The sequence below is a fragment of the Conger conger genome, chromosome 1 (genome assembly GCF_963514075.1).
Source record: "Conger conger chromosome 1, fConCon1.1, whole genome shotgun sequence".
In the NCBI taxonomy this organism is placed as follows: Eukaryota; Metazoa; Chordata; class Actinopteri; order Anguilliformes; family Congridae; genus Conger; species Conger conger.
The window spans coordinates 72,467,287-72,488,132 of NC_083760.1; the positions used below are offsets into that span (position 1 = coordinate 72,467,287).

Genomic DNA, 20,846 nt, shown 5'->3' on the forward strand with positions numbered 1-20,846 from the left:
AAGAAGTTATTGGTAAAACAGATTTTATGTTACAAAATGTTAACGATATTAGAGGCCGTTTTATATTTCATCTTTAACAATAAAAGTCTTTATTTTTAATTAGTTGTATTGAACATGACGTACTTTTGGCCTATTCAGAATTTTTATTTATTTAAATTATTGTGTACATTTCATAGTGAGGGTCTGATTTAAAATGTTCTGTTCTTCTTATATATCTCCAGCTATAAAACTCAACCCAGTAGAGGCGGAGGTTGTAACAGTAGAACTGTTTTTATTTGACATTAACTCACACATTCTGTGATATTGTAGTAGATGTCTAAATGACTAGTATTAGTAGCAGACACATATGGGTAGCTAATAGCAACGTTTGAGAGCATAAACACTGGTTTAGTTATCCCCTACATTTTCCAGAAAATAAACTTAATGTCCATTGAAATAGGTTCACTGTCATATCATCACAATCGCGCAGCAAACTATATCCTACATTAGAGGTACAATAGGTAATTTTGGACTTCTAACGGTCAAGAGAGGAATAGCAGCAACAAACACCTTCAAACCACAACATCCCTCCTCCTTCTCTGTAAACGCGCTGATGTTGAAATGCCATTGGCTGTGGCAATTAAAACCAATGAGCTTGAATTATTGTACAGCTATACAATGTTTTGGTACAGAGTGTCAGGCCATCAACTGTATATTGTGAAACCAGAATTTAAGGACTATAAACACAGGCAGAGGGTGAGTCATCATGTCAGTGAGCCTTTGACAATGGTCTTGTAACAATGTTTTAAGACAGAAATCTTTGTACCTATTGTACCTTTAGGCTATGAGTGTATTGTGGCAAGTGTGCTTCTGATCTGATAGACAAAACATGGTAATGCAATCCGTATCAGTGTTTTGAAGATGGGCCTACATATTGAAATACCAACAAGGTAATTGCAAACCACTAGGTTTATATACACCCATACATTACATTAATGGCATTTGGCAGACGCTCTTATCCAGAGCGACGTACAGTTGATTTAGACTAAGCAGGAGACAATCATCCCCTGGAGCAATGCAGGGTTAAGGGCCTTGCTCAAGGGCCCAACAGCTATGAGGATCTTATTGTGGCTACACTGGGATTAGAACCACCGACCTTGCATGTCCCAGCCATTTACCTTAACCACTACGCTACAGGCCGCCCCGTACAATTTATTAAGCACACCTCCCAATAGTCACTCCACTTTCAACAAGAATGTAAGAGAGCAATTTTAAGCAGATTATAGCCAGTGTAAAGATTAAGGTCACCACAGGAAACACAACTATGATCAGGTTAGTGATAAAGTATCCAACAGCCAATTATGCATTTCCTTATGCTGTTTATTCAACTTTTAGAGAAAGATAAAGTAAAAGGTCAGCCTACAACTCCTGCCAATGCTATTTATGGGCTCGTTACCATATGCAAATTACAACAGTGAGAAATTAATTAATATCAGTTTTTTTTTTATAAAGTATGCATTCCTCAAAACAATGAACACTTGAATAACTGTTTAACATGACTTTCGATTTCATGGTGGACAGTTTCTGTCTGCAGCAGGTAAAAACTGACAGCTCTCCTGAATACACACCTGTCACCAAAGATCTTGGTGAAAACATTTTTAGAGCGAACATATGATCCAGTGAGGTCATGCAGGTTCACATGCCCTCCATTCCTTGCCTGAGTGCATAGGATCTCAAAGTGAAGGACTCTTGCAGAACTGCACAGTAATAATCAGTGGACAACTTTAAGTAAATGGCCTAAATTTTAATTTCGCTCTTCTTCATTTTATTGCCACACGAAAATATGAGTACATTCAATATCAATTCATAATACAATATTCTTTGCCTCATCACATACAGCTGAAAGGCAAGATTTTTTTTTTGTAAAATGCTGATCTATGCTGAATATAGTGACAATAATACATTATTTCCAAACATAAATACAAGACCAAAAATATTAAAATCCAGTTTCTTTCACAGTGGTCCCAACATCTGAATCCTGAATCAACTTTATATCCAACAAAACAAATTATGCATTGCATAAGTTCTCATTTTAATCTCTGATGTCTGTAAAACCTCTTGTCATAATCATAGATTTCCATGATAAATCAGCCCTCTTAAAGAACAGGTTTTGTCTGCACAACAGTAGATGTGCCTTCATCTTTGGATAGGATAGATGATTGACGAGAATAATACATTCCAAGACAACATGCTTTGAAATCCACACTGCAGAAAGATGAAAACAAGCTGAATAGAACCACTGAATGTGTTCACTTTGAAACTAGGTACAAACATCACATGAAAAACCATGCATTTGACATACTTCCATTACATACTAAAATGTATGGTTGGCATTATTGTTGAATAAATAAAACAGATCTCCTCCTTGTACATAAGAAAAATGTTACATTTCCAGATAAAAGCAAAGAACAAGAAAGCATAAAACGCCATCTTATACCATCAGTATACCCTTTTCCGAGATACTGGAATTCTGAAAGCTGCCATTGATAGCACCTGGCAAATAGTAGTGTCATTAACCCTTCTGTTATACGTTTGGCAACAAATATGGCAAGACATGTTTTTAACAAGGAGCAAAAATGTGTGTTGTTTACACAAAATATTTAAAATTCAACAAATCTCACAACCCATTTGCAGTTACTGATGAAATGTGTTAATTCATTAAATTAATAGGTTGGACTATTTCCAGAATTCACAAAAAAGTAAAAGGTCAAGTGCCACCAAGTTCTTATCTTTGTTACAAAATCTGTTTTCTGTTTTCGGCAAACATGTTGGGAGTATGTGCAATGTAAGATTAAATTAAATTTGAGCACCATCTACTGGACAGCTGTTGCATAATGACTCTGTACATATGGCTGTTTCCACATTGGGACATTTTAAGAGCTTGTTTTTGGCCTTGCTATTTCTTTACTCATTTCAAAGACATCATTCTCCTCGGGAGAGCTATCTTAAACCTACCTGAAAATATGTGCTTCATGAAAATAGCATGTTCCGAATTTAAAATAGAATGAGTTTCCAGCGAAGCAGTTTTGTTCAACAAACAATACTGTGCAGCCTGTATTTGGACATTGACACAGTTTTAGCACTGTAATCCAGAACATTGGATTTGAAATTAAGCAATGAATATGAGGTTAAAGTTCAGACTGTCAACTTGTGAAGGTAATTACATATCCATATCAGGCTGATTTACAGCCCACATATTCATTGTTTCATTGTGCTGGAGTGGAGTGCCAAAACAACAAAAAACACTGGGTCATACTCAGCCTACAGAATGCACTGTATCATTTAAATTTATATTAATCTTTCAAGCTGGACAATGTGAATTTTTAAAATGGACAGTTACATTTTAGTAACAGGAATTCTCTAAACCAGTTTAATCACCTTTTATTTTTCCTTTGAGGCCATGTGTATTGCTATAATCAAGTTGTGTACAGTCCATGCCATAGCATAATTCAGGAATTGCAGACAATTTAATTGTGAAGAGATTATAATGCACTATCATAATAGTTTCTGAGCCAGCATTTGAACCGGTTGATTCAGCCCTCCAAAACCTATGTCACATGCACCCACCCACCCACACTTTATCCAAAACTGCTGTTTGGGAGCTGTTCCTCCTCCCCAACTAGTTTAGATAGAACTGTGTGTCCCCATCTAATCTATAGTTATCATTTACATTAATTAAATAGGCAAGGTACCTAGATTACCATGTTACCTAATAATATACAGTTTAAAGGTCTCAGGCTTTGGGGAAGGGAGGGGCATTACCTCCCTGGTGGGAACTTATGAGTAAACTATAGGTTTAGAGATTATTTTTTACAAAACAAGTTATACATTTTCCCAATGAGAGTTTAATTGTGCACTTGAATAATGTTCTAAAAATGAAGGCTCTTTGACCCAGGCCTAACTGAGTGCCAGAGCTGACTTGATTCAAACCTAATTTGAGTCCTGACAATATCCAACCAAAAATGTTGCTGGTAAAGCATACATAAACACACAACCCCATTGAGGGCTGTGTGTTTATGTAATTTCTCCAAGACACCCTTGCCCTGTACCTAATTAGCAATGGTTCACATTGTCATATTGACCTGCACTGTTTATTTAGCTTATTTTGATTTTATAACAATACAATTGTGAAATATAGCTATTTTAAAATACCCAATATACCCACAGGGTTTTGGACTCATCTCATCACATCACATATCCACAATTCATAAAAATAAATCGGACAAAAACGCTGCAGAGCTATTAGCTCTCAGAGCCTTCAGGAGATTCTTCTGAAGCTAACAAGGCAGTTTGTTCCCTTATCGGTTCTCCCTTTAGCTAAATGGTTGGGATTTATATAGCGCCTTTATCCAAAGCGCTGTACAATTGATGCTTCTCATTCACCCATTCATACACACACTCACACACCGACAGCGATTGGCTGCCATGCAAGGCGCCGAGCAGCTCGTCTGGAGCATTTGGGGGTTAGGTGTCTTGCTCAGGGACACTTCGACACAGCCCGGGCGGGGGATCGAACCGGCAACCCTCCGACTGCCAGACAAGTGCTATTACTGCTCAGGGCAATAAAACACAGGCAGCCTCTGCATACCCTGGTGGTTTGTGACACCCTGAAGTACATCATGGGCAAGCGGCTGCCCGTGGGCTGGATACGGCCCGTCTCTGTGACACGATTTCAAACTGATTAAACTTTTTTAAATGAACACCATATTTTAAAATGCTGTAATACTAACTTAATGACTGCTGTCCAAAATGAGCAAAAGGAAAATTGATGATGAATTTGAAGGTCCAACAGTGTTATGTTGAACCTGCAGCCTGTTAATTATTTGAAGCTGACTCTAAGCCTGGTGATGCAATTTGCGTCAAAAAGCATCCCTTTAATCTCCGGGAAATATAGGAGACCAGAGAACAACCAAACACTTTTAGGTTTTTGCTTAGTAAAAAAGATATACATATTAGAGCAAATATTTTTAATCCAGAAAGATATAGGTCGGCGACACGGATGGTGCACTGGTTAGCACTGCCTCCTCAGAGCAAGGAGGTCCTGGGTTTGAATCCCTGTCGGCCGGGGCCTCTCTGTGTGGAGTTTGCATGTTCTCCCTGTGTTTGCGTGGCTTTCCTCCGGGTACTCCGGTTTCCTCCCACAGTCCAAAGACATGCAGGTTGAGCTGATTGGAGGGTTTAAATTGCCCATAGGTATGAGTGAATGGTGTGTGTGCCCTGCGATGGACTGGTGACCTGTCCAGGGTGTATTCCTGCCTTTCGCCCAATGTATGCTGGGATAGGCTCCAGCCCCCCGCGACCCTGTTCAGGATAAGCGGGTTAGGATAATGAATGAATGAATGAAGATATAGGTCTTTGCTATGACTATAAACCATCTGTACAGTTCTAGGACATTCCTGCCAATTACAGTTCAGTCGAAAGTAGTTAGAGTGAAACTGTTGCAACATAATCTTGCAATAATTGTCCTGTAAAAATGGTCTATATTTTGTGTAGACCAACCACATATGGCAACATTAATAGGCCATGTAATGAATGCCTGGGAAGAGATGGATAAGAGCGAGTGCTAAATAGGACTGCATGCACGGGACACATGGAATATACAATGTTACACTACAGGTTATTGTCAGGTTGCCATCAACTGCTGTTCCTTGGTCGACCTGTTCGATATCTGTTGCTCAGTACGGCAGTGGTTTCTTTCTTTTTCAGGACATTCCAAGTTGTTGTACAAGCTATCCCCAATGTTTGTGCAATGGCTCTGATCGATTTATCGATTTCCCCTCTTTTCTAAACTTCAAAAAGGCTTGCTTTTCTCCCAAAGACAGCTCTCTTGTCTTCATGTTGGTTTAGGTTTTCTAACACAGATGCAGTCTTCACAGGCAAAACCCAAGGCTAAAACCAAGAGTAGACATTCAGAAGTATTTATTGTTTAACCAATCAATCTAACAGGACACATCTGGGCAACAAGAAACACCTTCCAATATGTTCCAATACTTTTGCTCACCTAACAATTGGGTGGTCTGATACAAAAGGTGTTTTAAGTTGTTTAAAAAATCTAGATAAAAAATACCAGGAAATAAAAGCTGATATTCGGATCTGTCATCACATCTAGTATGACCTCAAACTCAATTGTCTTCAGTGTATAGTAAAAACAAAGGAAATTACCTTGCCGTTCCAATTCTTTTGGAGGGAACTGTATATAAACACTTCTGGGATACATTGCAGTTTTTTGTTTGCCGATGTGTGGGAAAGTTATCTTATCATTTTATTTATCATATTAATTCCTGAATGAAAGTATTGTAAATGAAAGCTTGAAAGACTGCGTCGATCTGAATACTTTTGGATACTGTTTTACGATCTGAATCTGATGGATAGGTCGAGAATACGAAATAGCTATAAGAAATATCGTAATTATTCTAGTTTTTGGATTAAATAATGTATCCCGGAAGCACTGTCGATTAAATTGCGGCAGATTTAGATAAATAATTTTCTAGAAATTACTTTACCTGTCAAAATTTTCGCGTGCAAATGTTTTACAATTATAATCGTGTTTTGCCATTTAGCAATTGATATAGCTTATCGAAAGATCACCGATTTCAAACTTTCTTTAAAACTCATTATTTAATTTTCCAGGCACTTTACGGTAGGTCTAGGCTAATTAGCGCCACACTTAAATTACCCGCAATAAATTAACGCCCTTGCCGATTACTGAATTTATTTCGTCGTAACACGTCTTCATTTTCACTTATTTGAAATAAACATTTATTTCAGTTGCTCCACCTGGGGGTTTTGGGTCAGACCGTCGCACACGAAGATGTTCTCACCCCTCTCCTTTGGTCGCTCTATCTCCCTCCCTCTCTATCGTTCTGTGTTTTATGTCTGCGTCACAACAAGTCGGTCGAGAGAGAGGCAGAGATGATGGCGTCTCTCACGGGTTGATTTCTGTGCAGCGCTGGCAAAAACGTTTAATAACATCAATAGGAAGGGAAAAGAGAGGAGAAAGACGAGAACATGACGAAACGACTCCGCGACAGACAGAGAGAGACCGACGGACAGACGCCTTTATATTGACGGGTTGACTGACATACCCGTCTCTCTCTCTCTCTTTCGCTCTCTCTCGCTCTCGTTCGTACACACGCGCGCGCGCGCATACGCACGCACATATACTCACATGCTCACACACGTACACATACACAGACTAATTGAGACGAGGAAAAACACTGGATGTACAGAATTTCATGTCAAGCTTTCATAGTTATCTCTGTGTCCCCGACGGAGAGGAGTTCGACTTGACAGGTAGCTACAAGCTTTCTTGCTATCCAACTGTACCGCTGTATGCATTTATCCACCTAATTATGTTCTGCCGTATGTTATGACTTGTGTGCATGGTACAGATCCTATGTTTGCATTATTTAAAATTACATTTTTAATATGATGTGTTCATCATAGTTTTCAGACATTTTTTGCCAAGAATAAGGAATACATAACTGCATAAAATGTAGTTTAACCAACAACACTGTAATTAAACTACAAATATATGTGTGTAGCGAGTGGAATCAATACACACTGTGTATCATGTTAAGTGAACACTGAATCCACTTAAAATATATATTACCAGAAAATAACTGAATTAACCCTTCCATCTGTATCTGATTATGTGCCTACAGTCTATAATGATTAGCCTCTCTCTCTCTCTCTCTCTCTCTCTCTCTCTCTCTCTCTCTCTCTCTCTCTCTCTCTCTCTCTCTCTCTCTCTCTCTCTAATCAGGATGGGGGGAGTGAGTGAAGGAGATGATGTTCTGGCCCGATGGAGTGATGGACTATTATACCTAGGCAATGTCAAAAGAGTGAGTGTGTGTGTGTGTGTGTGTGTGTGTGTGTGTGTGTATGCGTGTGTGTGTGTGCGCGCCTGTGTCTGTGTGGTTATGTAAATGGGTGTGCTTGTGTGTGATCATGTCTCTTTTCCTTCTCTTTCAGGTAGATGGAGTTAAACAATGTTGTTTGGTGAGATTTGAGGACAATTCTGAGTTTTGGGTCCTGAGAAAAGATATCCACTCATGTAAGTAAAACATTGAAAATGTGCATCTCTGATGTACTTTACAGTATCTGCAAGGACTAAGACAAGTGTGCTGAGTGGACCTTATACTTTAAACTGGTTTTGAATTAAATAAAAACTCTGTTGGTAATGGTAAAGCCAATCATACTCTGAGGCTAGAATATAACTTAGTACTGATCCACAATAAATTATCAAGTGATTGATTATTATATATTGTTACCATAATATAATAATTCTTTACAGAACGAAGATGGAAACTAAAAATATAATGTGCAGATAAATTACTTGATAAATGTAAATGTTTACTTTTTAAAACAGGGTGTTAGATCAATCTTCTAGTGTGAGAGAGTGCCCCTTATTCCGTACAGGCAGTAACAGGAACTACTGCTGGTTAGAAATGATGCAGGGCCAAATATTCAGATGTCAAAAGGAGTGAAATGTGAAAGGGTTCTGGAGACACTGAAATCAATGAAGGGCCAAGGAAGTGAATCAATATGCATAAATTAACTCAGAACTGCAGAATGATCTCTCTCTCTCTCTCTCTCTCTCTCTCTCTCTCTCTCTCTCTCTCTTTATCTCTCTCTCTCTCTCTCAGTTTCTGCTGGAATAGAGGAAGTTTGCTGTGTCTGTGATGCCCCGCCTCTTAAAGAACCTCTCATCAACTGTCTGAAGTGTCGCCATGGTAACCAGAGTGCTCACATCCAATATCTTATACATAGAATGTCATTTGAGCCAGTTTATATTAATGCCTGCTATTAGGGAATCATTTGTAGAGCTTACTTGAGTTAATAGATTGAATAAATACTGAAATTATCTTAGTATGGTATTCAGGATTTTCTGTTGTAGTGGAGAGACTTTTCAAATGGTTTAATGAGCACAGTCTTAGAAGAACATCATGCCCATAATCAGAGAGTCTGAATACCCAAAATCCCATTTCATAATCCTAATTTATTTTTCATCTTTTGTCAAAATAATGATGTATGATTGTGTAATGATTTAAAGAATAACATATGGTGTTTATGACATCTTACAGTCAAAAGAGATATTGAAGCTACCCTTATCTCTGTATATTTGTATTCTGGCATTATTAGCAGTTATCATATTTACTGTCATTGTCCCATACATTTAAAATGAAACCGTTTTTATTGATTAATTATTTATATTTTATGGCTAATATGTATGTTTCGATAACTGAACAAGTCCAACATTTAAAAATATCCATGGGAGCATACAGTATGTAACTACATTATTTTAAGTTAGTTCAAAATGAATTTGACTGTAGTTTTCAGTGGTTTACATTCACTTCCTTTCCTGCCCTCTCAGGTTATCATCCCCAATGCCACATTCCATCGATAGAGCCTGAAGCCGACAGCAATACTTGGATATGCCGACAATGTGTCTTTGCAGTTGCAACAAAGGCAATAAACTCTGTCTCTTTCACCACAAGAAGCTGTGTACACTTACAAGAGCAATTTATATTGTTGTTATTCTATATGCATTTGCTTAGTAGTGAATGTATTGGAATGAATTGTATTTTGTTAGTGTATAACTTTATTAGACTAAACAAAGCTAATATTGCATAGTTTTGACTATAATCTGCCACTCTAGACCAAGGCCACAGAATGCAGCTGTTTGTCTAATGAAGCATTGACGCATTCTGTGGCCTTGGTCTAGAGTGGCAGATTCTTGCCAAAGCTATGCTATATTTGTTGTATGACTTTGTTAGCCTAAACGAAACATATGTAGCATAGTTTTATATACTTTTATTGTGCCATTAGAGTATTAAAGTTACAGACTGCTTTGTCTCTTAGAGAGGGGGAGCCTTAAAACGGGGCCGTTTTGCCCGCCTCATGCAGCTAATGAAACTGGGACTGCCCTATCAGCTTTCATCGCTGGATTGGGATCCCCAACACCTAACAAATCAGCAACAGTGTTACTGCTACTGTGCTGGCCCTGGAGAGTGAGTAACATTGTGGAAGTCTGCTTAATAGAGGAATATCTTTGTGGGTTTTTTTTTAATGTTGACTGGCACAATTAGATTATTTTTGAGCAGAACATAGTGCTGTCAAGCTAAATCCAAATTTCAAGTAAACAATTTCCATGGTGATATGTAATAGAGAAATATGTAATGGAGAAAAAAATCTTCCAAAAACCGATAATTATTGGGTCACTATTATTCAGATTTCCTTTGTGGTCAAATGTGGTTTTTATTCAACAATGTTTTTTTTCCACTTAAAGCATTGCCCTCTACCTCTATCTATCCAAAGTTGTGGCCACTTGGTTCCAAAACCATTATTATTCTCATAACAATTATTGGATCTTTATTCAATAATACAATATCTTATGTTGTGTTTTTTTTGTTGTCCATTTTGCTGCAGGTGGAACCTGAAGATGTTGCAATGCAGTAGTTGTGGTCAGTGGTTTCACGAAGCTTGCACACAGTGTCTAGCCAAACCACTGCTGTATGGAGACAGGTGATGCACTGCATAGTCTGATATAATTGTTACCCATTGCTTCTTGTCATTGAGATTGGAGTTTTTACAATATAATGGTCCTTGGAATATAAATAAAAAAGACACACAATTAATGCTTCACTGTATGTCAGTAGAATTATGACCTGAGAAGACATCAATTTGTTAGATCTTTAGATTAAACAGCTGTCCAGAACAGATGCTCACTCTATGTTCTTTTGTTTTTTTCCATAGGTTCTATCAATTCCAGTGTTCAGTTTGTACCAATGGGCCAGAGACAATTCAAAGACTTCCTATGAGCTGGTGAAAGATATTTTCTATATCAGTTTGAAACATTGCACATTAACAAATTAACAGCTATGATTTTTTTTTCAACATGCCACCTTCCTGTATTCTTTGTTATTATGTTCCTGAAATTATAAACTCTAAAATGATCTAAAATTACCACCCAGTAATATAAAGTGGTGAAACTGAGTTGTAATAACAAATTCTCCACTTAGGCCCAGATCCAAAGCAATGCAACATTTTACTTACTCAAAGCATATTTTTCTGTACTTTTTGTTATGAAGTCATTGTTTCTGAGTGAGTAAACAAAGTCACCATGACGTATGTCAATGTGAAGGACAAGATGATGTTTAGTACTGAATGTTGGATGCCTTGGGCCGGTTTTGCCTGCCCATTTGTTTATTGAAAACCTCATTTTTCTTTTGTAAATGGGTTTTTCATTGTAATACTGTTGTTATTGCAGGGTAGATTTGGCCCATTTGGTGCTATATCATCTTTCTCTTTGCTGCAAGAGGAAATATTTTGATTTTGACCATGAAATACTGTCCTTCACCAATGAGAACTGGGATTATTTGCTACTGGGCACGGTAGGAAAATCTATTATTCAAACATGAATGAGAAACTCCTTAAAATATCACTAGTACTTTTACTTTCACATTTCTTTAATACTGCAGTTTTGTCTAAGTGTGTTTAGGTCACTAATACCAATAAATGATCTCAGTTCATACCGGCACTGTATACGGTCAACTGTATTTTCAGCTTTGAAATGTACTTTTTTGCACTATGAAACTGCCCCCAGTCATTGTAAATTGAGAGGCGCAATTAGCAATCCTAAACCAGGGAGAAAGATTCCCCAATTATCCTCTACCATTGTTACCTGTATTCATATCACTGATACTTTTTCATGACATCATTCAATTACTCCATTTATTTCAGCAGTGACATTAAATCTCTTTCCTCTTCCTAGTGTTGTAGAGATTACCCTCACTGCCCCTCCTCTCTCTTCCCACCTTGTTTCTCTCCCTAGCTGTCAGACACACCAAGGCAAGATCGCTGTCAGAATCTACTCAATGCTTTAAATTCTCATAAAGACAGGTGAGAACTTGGACATTAACGCTCAACAGGGGGTGAAACCATGATATACTTTAACGTACAATCTAAAATGGGAAATTTTGATATGGTACATAGTCTGTTTAGCTATCAAGAATACATAGATTTATTTTCATTCATGATTTAGTTCATATTTATTTCCATGAATTACACTGTGCACGTGTATATCTATATCAGTATTGCAATCTAAAAACAAACTGTAACAGTTGAGAGCATACAGGATTAAGCAAGAGCAATGCTACCAACTCCATATTTACATATTATGCCCTGGATAATTGATTTGTGCCAGTCTATTACATTCTCAAAATTGATTATGGTCATATCAAGCTTCTTGCCTATTATAACATCAACCTCACATAAATGGCTTATTAAATATTGTATTTATGTTTTAGATAACATTTTGTTTAGACAGTATTACAGACATTTCATTTGGCAATGTGGGTGTGTTATGTAATATAGTTATTTTTATATGAGCTTCTAGTAGTACAGAGATATGTATCTAAATTTGATCTCATAAAATTGAATTACAAATCTCTGTTTAACCTGTCAGTGGCAGACCAGCGTCAAGCTATTCCTTATTTCATTGATGTTACATCATCCAGCAATGTGTTTTTATGAAATACCTCATTTAAGAGTGACAGCTGAAGCTTTTCACTGAGTCCTCTGCCTGTCTCCCTGATCTTGTTGAGGTTCGTCTCTGGCAAAGAGATCAAGAAGAAGAAGTGCCTTTTTGGGCTTCAAGTTCGTGCTCCTCCTCCTCTGACCTCTGACATGTCACCCCTCATCACAGACCATCCCATCAACATCACACACAGGAGAAGGTGAGCCAGGTTTCAGAAACTCCACACCTCCTCCGCAGATGAAGACCACATTTTGCCAGTAACAACACTGCACATGCCATTCACACATCCAGGAGAATGCTATTCTTCATAAATTAACATATCAAATGCGCAAGGTAGTCCCCTTGGCATACAGACTGCTGGGTGCAGTTTGATTATATTCAACTAAACACTTTCCATAATGTTTGCATCTCATTTAGCAATTTCCAGAAATTTATACTGAATTTCTGTCACGAGCTGGATTCATATGAAATCCTGGTGTATTCATTTCCTTAAAGATATCCTTTAACATACGTTTGGAGTGGTCCAAGGAATATTGCAATTATGTTAAATTTGAAGCAGATGCATATGTATGTATGTTAATATTGTAAACTAATGTTTGCTTTTTGGTTGTAATATCAAAGGCAACTTTAAAACATCATGTACTGTAGTCAGCCTCAGAACCCCTGACACCACAGATTCACATCTTGCCTTATTACCTGTGTGCCAAGTTTGGATAATAGCTGATTTTACTGTAGGGACACTAATTAGGTGAACGAAAAAGATGGCTGCCTGTGTACTCGAAAACGGGGCTGGCATCTTGCTGCAAAGTTGTAGAAATAAAGAAAAAGCAAGATGTTCACATGACCAGAACATGACAGTACTCAAACTGACAGTGTTTGTCTTTGGTTTTATCTCTGGTTTAGCCCCCTGTCTTTGACGTGTCATAGACGAGCAGCAGAGTCTGAGTCGCGGAAATCAAAACGTCGTATCATGGAGACGCAGGTGAGGGGTTCAGCCTACAACGGGTGCTGAATTCAGAGAAGGGAGGTCATTTTAAATATGAGTGCTGTCCTTACCTGTGAAACTGGATTAACATTTTCTTTCTTTTAGTGGGGGGGTGTTAAATTAGTGTCAAGGCCATGCAAGAAAGCAATATTGAAGATACTAATATATAAGAATAGGGTTATATGCAATATGCTGTTTTTATGAGGATTTGCATAACTGGAAAGAGGGAAATACTCTGTGGGAAAGCACCATGGGTGACAATAAACGTGCATATCTGGTAGCCAACCAAATTGATAAATACACAGCCTCATACTAAATTTAGCTGAACTTTATGTTTGCTGTTGTAATGAAAGCATAGGTATACAGTAAGATGGCACTCCAGGAGTGAGTCCAGTTTCACTTCTCAGTGGTTTGCAGTTTGGCCAGGTGGCCAGTGTTACAGAGCAATGGTGATTGAGCGGCACAGATTTAAAGGCAGAACTCACCATGGAGGGACTTTGTCATTCTCCAGTATTACATGGAAAGTAATGCACACCATAAACACAACACAAGTAAAGGGCCTAAACTGTTTTGGACATTAAAATAATTTAAGTTTAAGAGGAAGAATTTGCCCTTTACTAAAGCTGCTTTCTATGTCAGCAAATATTTTGTGTAAGGAAAGTAACCCTTTATGTGGACTACAGTTAATGTTGATACAAGAGCAAAGCCATAGCAAATTGTACAATAAATAATTATCTATTCATAACTTTTACAGTTTACAGCCATTTTGTATTGAATTAATATAACACATCCATACATTTATATAGAATACTGCAGGCCTGAATTCAATCGACATTGTCCTTAATTTTGAAAATTACACTGGGCTCCAGAATTATTGGTAGCCGTAATAAAAATGGACAAAAAAGGACAACAACATGGATAATGATCTATATGTTATGTTCAAATATATGGAGGTACTTTAATTTCAATATACACTCTGAATATTGGGAACTTTATTATGTAGACCTGTATACCAGCTTATTAATGCAAATATTTAATCAGCCAATCATGTGGCAGCAACTAAATGCATGCAGACATGGTCAAGAGGTTCAGCTATTTTTCAGACCAAATGTCAGAATGGGGAAGAAATGTGATTTAAGTGACTTTGACCGTGGATTGTTGGTGCCAATATCTCAGAAACTGCTGATCTCCTGGGATTTCACACACAACAGTCTCTAGAGAAAAAAAAGTTCTGCAGGCAAAAACGCCTTGTTCATGAGAGAGGTCAGTGGAGAAGGGCCAGACTGGTCAAAGCTAACAGGAAGGTGACAGTGACGCAAATGACCACACATTACAACAGTGGTATGCAGAAGAGCATCTCTGAACACACAGCGCATCATAACTTTAAGTGGCTAGGCTACAGCAGTAGAAGTCTAATAAGTCTAATAAATACCTAATAAAGTGCTCACTGATTATTTTTCTCAGATTTTTCTTTGAAAAAATGTGTGTCAAACTGAAGATAAGTTAGGATAATATTAGTTCACAGCATTTAATAGCCTTAAGTCATTAAAATAATTCATATCTAAATAATAAATATCTGTATGTCAGATAGAATAACATATGCTAAGTTATACATTTTGGAAACAGTACTTTAATGTAAAGTTGGCCATAAAAAAGTCACAAAACGGTTATTTATCTTTCCGTAACTCTATATATATATTTTTTGTTTTGAGCATATGAATAGATAGTTACATAATTACAGATTTAGCATTAGATTTCTGAAGTGGTTCATGGAATTTGTTTTTTTGTCTTTAGCCCCATCCGCAAGGTGTTGATGCCAATTCTGTTGATTTGGTGCCATGTTGTCATGGTTATGTCGGTGGAGCCAGCGTCTACAACTCCAGAAAATCTGAGGATGAATTGAACTCTGGGTTAGTACAATGCATATTCCTATATGTGTGTGTTTAGTGTGTGCGTGTGTGTGTGTGTGTGTTTGTGTGTATATACGATGCCCTTAAATTATTTACACTATGAAAATCTGTATGGAATAAGCAATGCAGGCAATGAGCTATAATGTGCTAAAAGTTCTTTTCTTTTACACTAACATAATTGCTTGGAGAAAAACTATTTTTCCACCAAAATTGTTATCACAGTTATTCACAGCAATGGATTCAACACTGCGTGTACCCTCCCTTCACAGGGTTAACATTACTTAAGTGATCGTCTACATGAGGATGAGGATGGTGACCATATTGGGGTTTTACCATTCCTCCATACATCACTTTTACATTCCTTTAATCTGTGCCTGTGGGCTCCCCTCTTCGATTCAAATCACAGAATTTATGTATTGTTCAAGTCTGGAGACTGAAATGGCCATTGCAAATGGTCATTTTTGTATTTGTGGTCAGTTATTAATGTCTTAGTTGATTATAAAGTATGTTTAGGATCCTTGTCCTTTCACGTCCAAGGTCTCCCCCTAAGAGGATGTTTGCCCTCTACCACCCGTCTTACAGTGGAGCACAAACCCTGTCCAGAGCTCTACATCATTACAGGTCTGTATGCAACCTAAAAGTATAAAAATATGCATGACCTTTCATTTGATTCCAAATGTTTTTCAAATGTTTGACAGCCCAGTGGCCCGCACACCTGGTCCTGCAGAGCCGCAGAGTGTGCTGTGTTTTTTTTGTTCGGCTGAAGCCACACATCCTGCGTTGAGAAACGATAATGGCATCACCCACGTTCATTTCCAATGGGAAGAGATTTTCTGTGTTTGCTGGGCATTTTGGGATACCTGGTGATGTCAGACAATCAGGCAAACTATGTTAAGTGGCCACTGGTTTCCCACCAATGTTGCACAAATTTATGATGCAAAGAAAAATAATGCATTCTCAGAATAAACTGGTAGGCTAATCATTGTACCTATGGTCTTCGTTATTGCAAGAATAAATAGTTTGATTGTTAACCAGGCAATCGGGGGTTGGGTGGGGACCCCTGGTCACTTCGCCTGCTTCTCTCCCGTGGCCAGATATCCCAAAATGCGTGAAAAATCTCCTCCCATTGCAAATGAATGGGAGTCTTACTCAGCACTTAATCGATCAATTAAAGTTAATTACACAGTTAACTCACCTCACCTGGTTTCTTGGGTCTGAATTAGTTGCTGATATTATGGCGAAAACAAAACCCAGAACACCCTGCAGCTCTCCAGGACCAAACAGATTTATCTAATAGATACCCCCTCATGCAACACATAATTTATTCACAAGACTTACAGTATCTCTATCCGGAAATGTCAAGTGTAGGCCTGGATATGATATGGTTTAGTTGGTGAGCCCCATTATATGATAAAAAATGAATTACTAAAAAATATGTTCCCTTGAGTATATCTCCAAAATCAAAAATGTCAGTTGAGGTATATTCTATATTACAAAGGTTGTATAGTGTAACCACATCCTATAGCCGTGTCAATAGGCCATGCCATTGCTTTATAATGTATAGAAATATCAGCAGTACCTGGTGTAACTGAAGGGTTTGGTTTTCTTTTTTTTGATAACCATGCAACCAATTAAACAACCAATTCATAACTATGCATAGCAATACATTATAAAAGAAAAGTAAATATAACTATCTATATTATAAAAATACAAAAATGAATAGGTCAAAAAGCCATTATGGTTTGACCGTCAGAAAATTGTGCAGAGATAAACTTGGCAAACAAAAGTAAAAGCCTTTATTACTAGACAGCAAGAATTTAAAAAAAGCACTGAACCAGTGCATTGTAGGTTCATGTGGCATGATGCAGGGAACCCTGATTTTCGTATTTGATTTGGTACTTCACACATTCATTTTTATGTTTGGCATTTGTGGTACACTCTACTCACTTACATGGGTATACTCCAAACAAACGCGAAATGTTTACTACACAATGATTTAAGGTTCACTTTCATTACAGTATCTTAGTGTTTGGGGTTGGTGTCATTATGGCATCCACACAGGATAACGCCCTGCTTACTGAGGACCTGAACGACCTTTTTCAATCTAGAGTATAGCCATGTAACTAAAATCCATGTAAAATCCTAACTAAAATCTACTGTCATACATAATTCCAGTGATATCATTCTCTCTTTATTTCTATCTCTTCTATTCCCTCCCTCCCTTTTTTCACACTCCATCCTCACTGCCACTCTCTCTTTGTGTCCCTCTCTCCAGTGCCGAGGATCTCTGCAGCCTTCCGCCACCCTGCCCTCCTTTCTCAAAGTCTCCCATTCACCAGGCAGAGCAGAAACCTGACCTGTGCCCTGCACTTTTCCTGCGTGACGTCACTTCCTGTCCTAGTGGGGTTGGGGGGGAAGGGTCAGTCCAGGACAGAGGGTGGGGAGCCGGGGAGGCCGTGAGGATCCTGGCGAGACGAGTCACGCCAGACGGGAAGGTTCAGTTCCTAGTGGAGTGGGGAAATGTGAGTGTGTACTGAGGACTGGGAGACATGCAGAGAATGCAGATTACGAGGCAAACCATTGAGGTTGTGAGGCCAAAGAGGAAAATGGGGAAGAGAGAGGAAGACAGATCTAACCCAGGCCGCAGCAACACACCTACTAACAGTGTGGCTGGAACAGAGGAAACACCTGGTGTTGCATGGTTGAAAAGCTCAAGAGCTACACCAAGCCAAGAGGAAGTGCTTTATTTAGAAAACCTGGATTATTCTCAAATATGGGCCTTCTCAATGACGTTAATTAAAATTTGTGTGTCCAATAGAAATCTGAAGGTTTTAAGTGATGATAGCTCACATTATGTCCCCTTCACTATTAACACTTTCAGTTTTGAGTAAAACATATCCATCCAACATATCCACATTAGCATTTGCATTTATGTTTCACTTTGACACATTTGAACAGTACCAGAGTATCAGTACTCATTGTATTTGTGGTTTCCTTGCCGTTTGACCTTTATTTACAGTAGTGCTATGATGCTGGTGTTTAAGCTTACAACCACATCATTCTTTCAGCAATGTTCTGACCTTTCTCAAAACTTTAAGTTACACATTGCAATTATTCAATCTAATGTATTATTTAATTATTTCTCATTGAAGAATTCCAATGGGAGATAAATGGTCTTGCAATGGCAGTATACAACCGCAATCCAATGAAAGAGAATAATAAGGTGCCGTAACATTTAAATCATATCTTGAGATTGTATATGTGGGCTTCACATTTCTAAACAAACATGAAGAAAATAAGATTGAGAATTAACAATTTGTATGAGTTTGTCCAATGGGACACCTCTATGACTGCGTTTTAAGGATAAAGGTGGTAAGTGTGGAAGAAAGAACTGCAATGCTGCAGAAATACCGAAACCCAGTTTCAGACGTTCCATCAAAGATCAAGCTCATTGATAGTCAGCGTAATCCTTTTATCTTATATAGGGGTGAATAATTTAGAGAAAAAAAAAAACTACTTTCAGAAGGCTTTTGTGCTGTTTTGTTCATTGTGTTCTTACATAATATTAGCAAAGATTCATGAGGAACCACTGAAACAGCTATGCATTCATATGTGCAATTTAAACTATGATCAGTGACCGGAATATTAAGTTCTGAAAATGGACAATGGACAACCCTAAAGGATTGAGGGCGATTATTGTATGAGAGGTGAAAGAGTGACTGTGTTTTTCAAATTCTTCTCAAGTTTATTTGTTAGAATATATTTGTATATCAAAAAATCTCAACAATAATATTTGCATTTTAGGATATAAACAAATTGAGAAATTTGTGCTTCTGCGTGGACTGTAGGATTGCATCATCTTTAGGACCCAGCAGATGGAGTTTACAGTTAATTGAAGTGTTTTAAGTCTTTCTCTGAGTGCCGATGCATGAATGCAGGTAATAGGCAAGGTCCAGCCACATTTATGGTAGAATTACACTTTCAAAGAAATTGGCTGTAATTGGCTACATAGGAGCGACTTCTGCTAGTGGATGGTGGTGTATTTGTGCTGTCTTTTCTTGGGGTTTTTGTTCCTCTGTCAGATGGTTGTTAGATCATGGATGGAACTCTAAAAATCTCCCAAAAGCCAGTGATCCGTTTCAAGCACAGGAGCTGTAGTGAGAACCTGTAGCAGTCAGTCTGTTGTCAAGTCCCAAGTTCAGTTTGATGTATTGTTTTTGAGTTTTGTAAAAATTCTGTTTATACTTGTACCCAGGGTTGCTGCACCAAAATAAAAAAATAAAAACAATTAATGAATAAATAACTTATCCATCACAACTGTGATAACAGTGTATGTTGTTTCACTCCACTCCCTTCTAAGTTCTTTGGTAACATCTCACATTTACCACGGCATTTCTTACCCACTGCTGGAGAAATTCAGCTAATGTTCTTTGCATGAGAGTAAAACAGTGTACCACAGTGTTTGGGATTCAGACAATGACATTCAGACAAAGCATGTGGACTTATTGTATAATATTTAAATAATATTCATATGATTATTATGTGGACCCCTTAATGTAGTTAATTAGCGCCATCGGGTTTCATGAGGAGAAATTATACTGGCCCTTCGATTGCAAAGTTCAGGGTAACCATGTGGACAGCACTGGAGACATTATGTAACATGGAGGATCAAGTGCACCAGCTGCACCTCAACTGACAGAAACCCAAAGGAGAAAGTTCTCTGGGGAAAACTGATCATATGGCAAGACATGCAGTGTGAATGAATGTGAAGACATTGGCATTAAGTTAAGTTTACTGACTGGCCAAGTTTGTTGTTCCAGTTCAAAGAAATTATTACATCACTATCTGTCAAAGCTGGACATATGCTGGACTAATGCCATCCATCCATTATCTGAACCCGCTTATCCTGATCAGGGTCGCAGGGGGGCTGGAGCCTATCCCAGCATACATTGGGCGAAAGGCAGGAATACACCCTGGACAGGTCGCCAGTCCATCGCAGGGCACACGCACCATTCACTCACACACTCATGCCTACGGGCAATTTAGACTCTCCAATCGGCCTAACCTGCATGTCTTTGGACTGTGGGAGGAAACCGGAGTACCCGGAGGAAACCCACGCAGACACGGGGAGAACATGCAAACTCCGCACAGAGAGGCCCCGGCCGACAGGGATTCGAACCCAGGACCTCCTTGCTGTGAGGCGGCAGTGCTACCCACTGCACCATCCGTGCCGCCTGGACTAATGTATTATTCCATTTTTTTCTTCCCGCTGCCCAAATGTGACAATTATAGTCTCCACTACATGGATGATGGTTAGCGTCCAATGCCAAGGAGTTGCTATCAAATGTAAAGGCATTATCTAAACATGAAA

At 38.3% G+C, this 20,846-nt stretch overlaps 1 protein-coding gene across 1 annotated transcript; it reads left to right on the forward strand.

The window, feature by feature from the left end:
- The first annotated feature begins 6,934 nt into the window (after positions 1 to 6,934).
- On the forward strand, positions 6,935 to 19,792 carry phf1 (PHD finger protein 1). The gene is made up of 15 exons (XM_061250593.1): positions 6,935 to 7,332; positions 7,805 to 7,883; positions 8,014 to 8,095; positions 8,688 to 8,774; positions 9,416 to 9,510; positions 9,904 to 10,052; positions 10,471 to 10,566; positions 10,798 to 10,866; positions 11,312 to 11,435; positions 11,876 to 11,943; positions 12,648 to 12,779; positions 13,484 to 13,562; positions 15,360 to 15,475; positions 16,013 to 16,096; positions 17,751 to 19,792. Exons 2-15 carry the CDS (start codon positions 7,806 to 7,808, stop codon positions 18,010 to 18,012), a joined length of 1,521 nt encoding a protein of 506 aa, XP_061106577.1. The 5' UTR covers positions 6,935 to 7,332; position 7,805; the 3' UTR covers positions 18,013 to 19,792.
- The last annotated feature ends 1,054 nt before the right edge of the window (positions 19,793 to 20,846 follow it).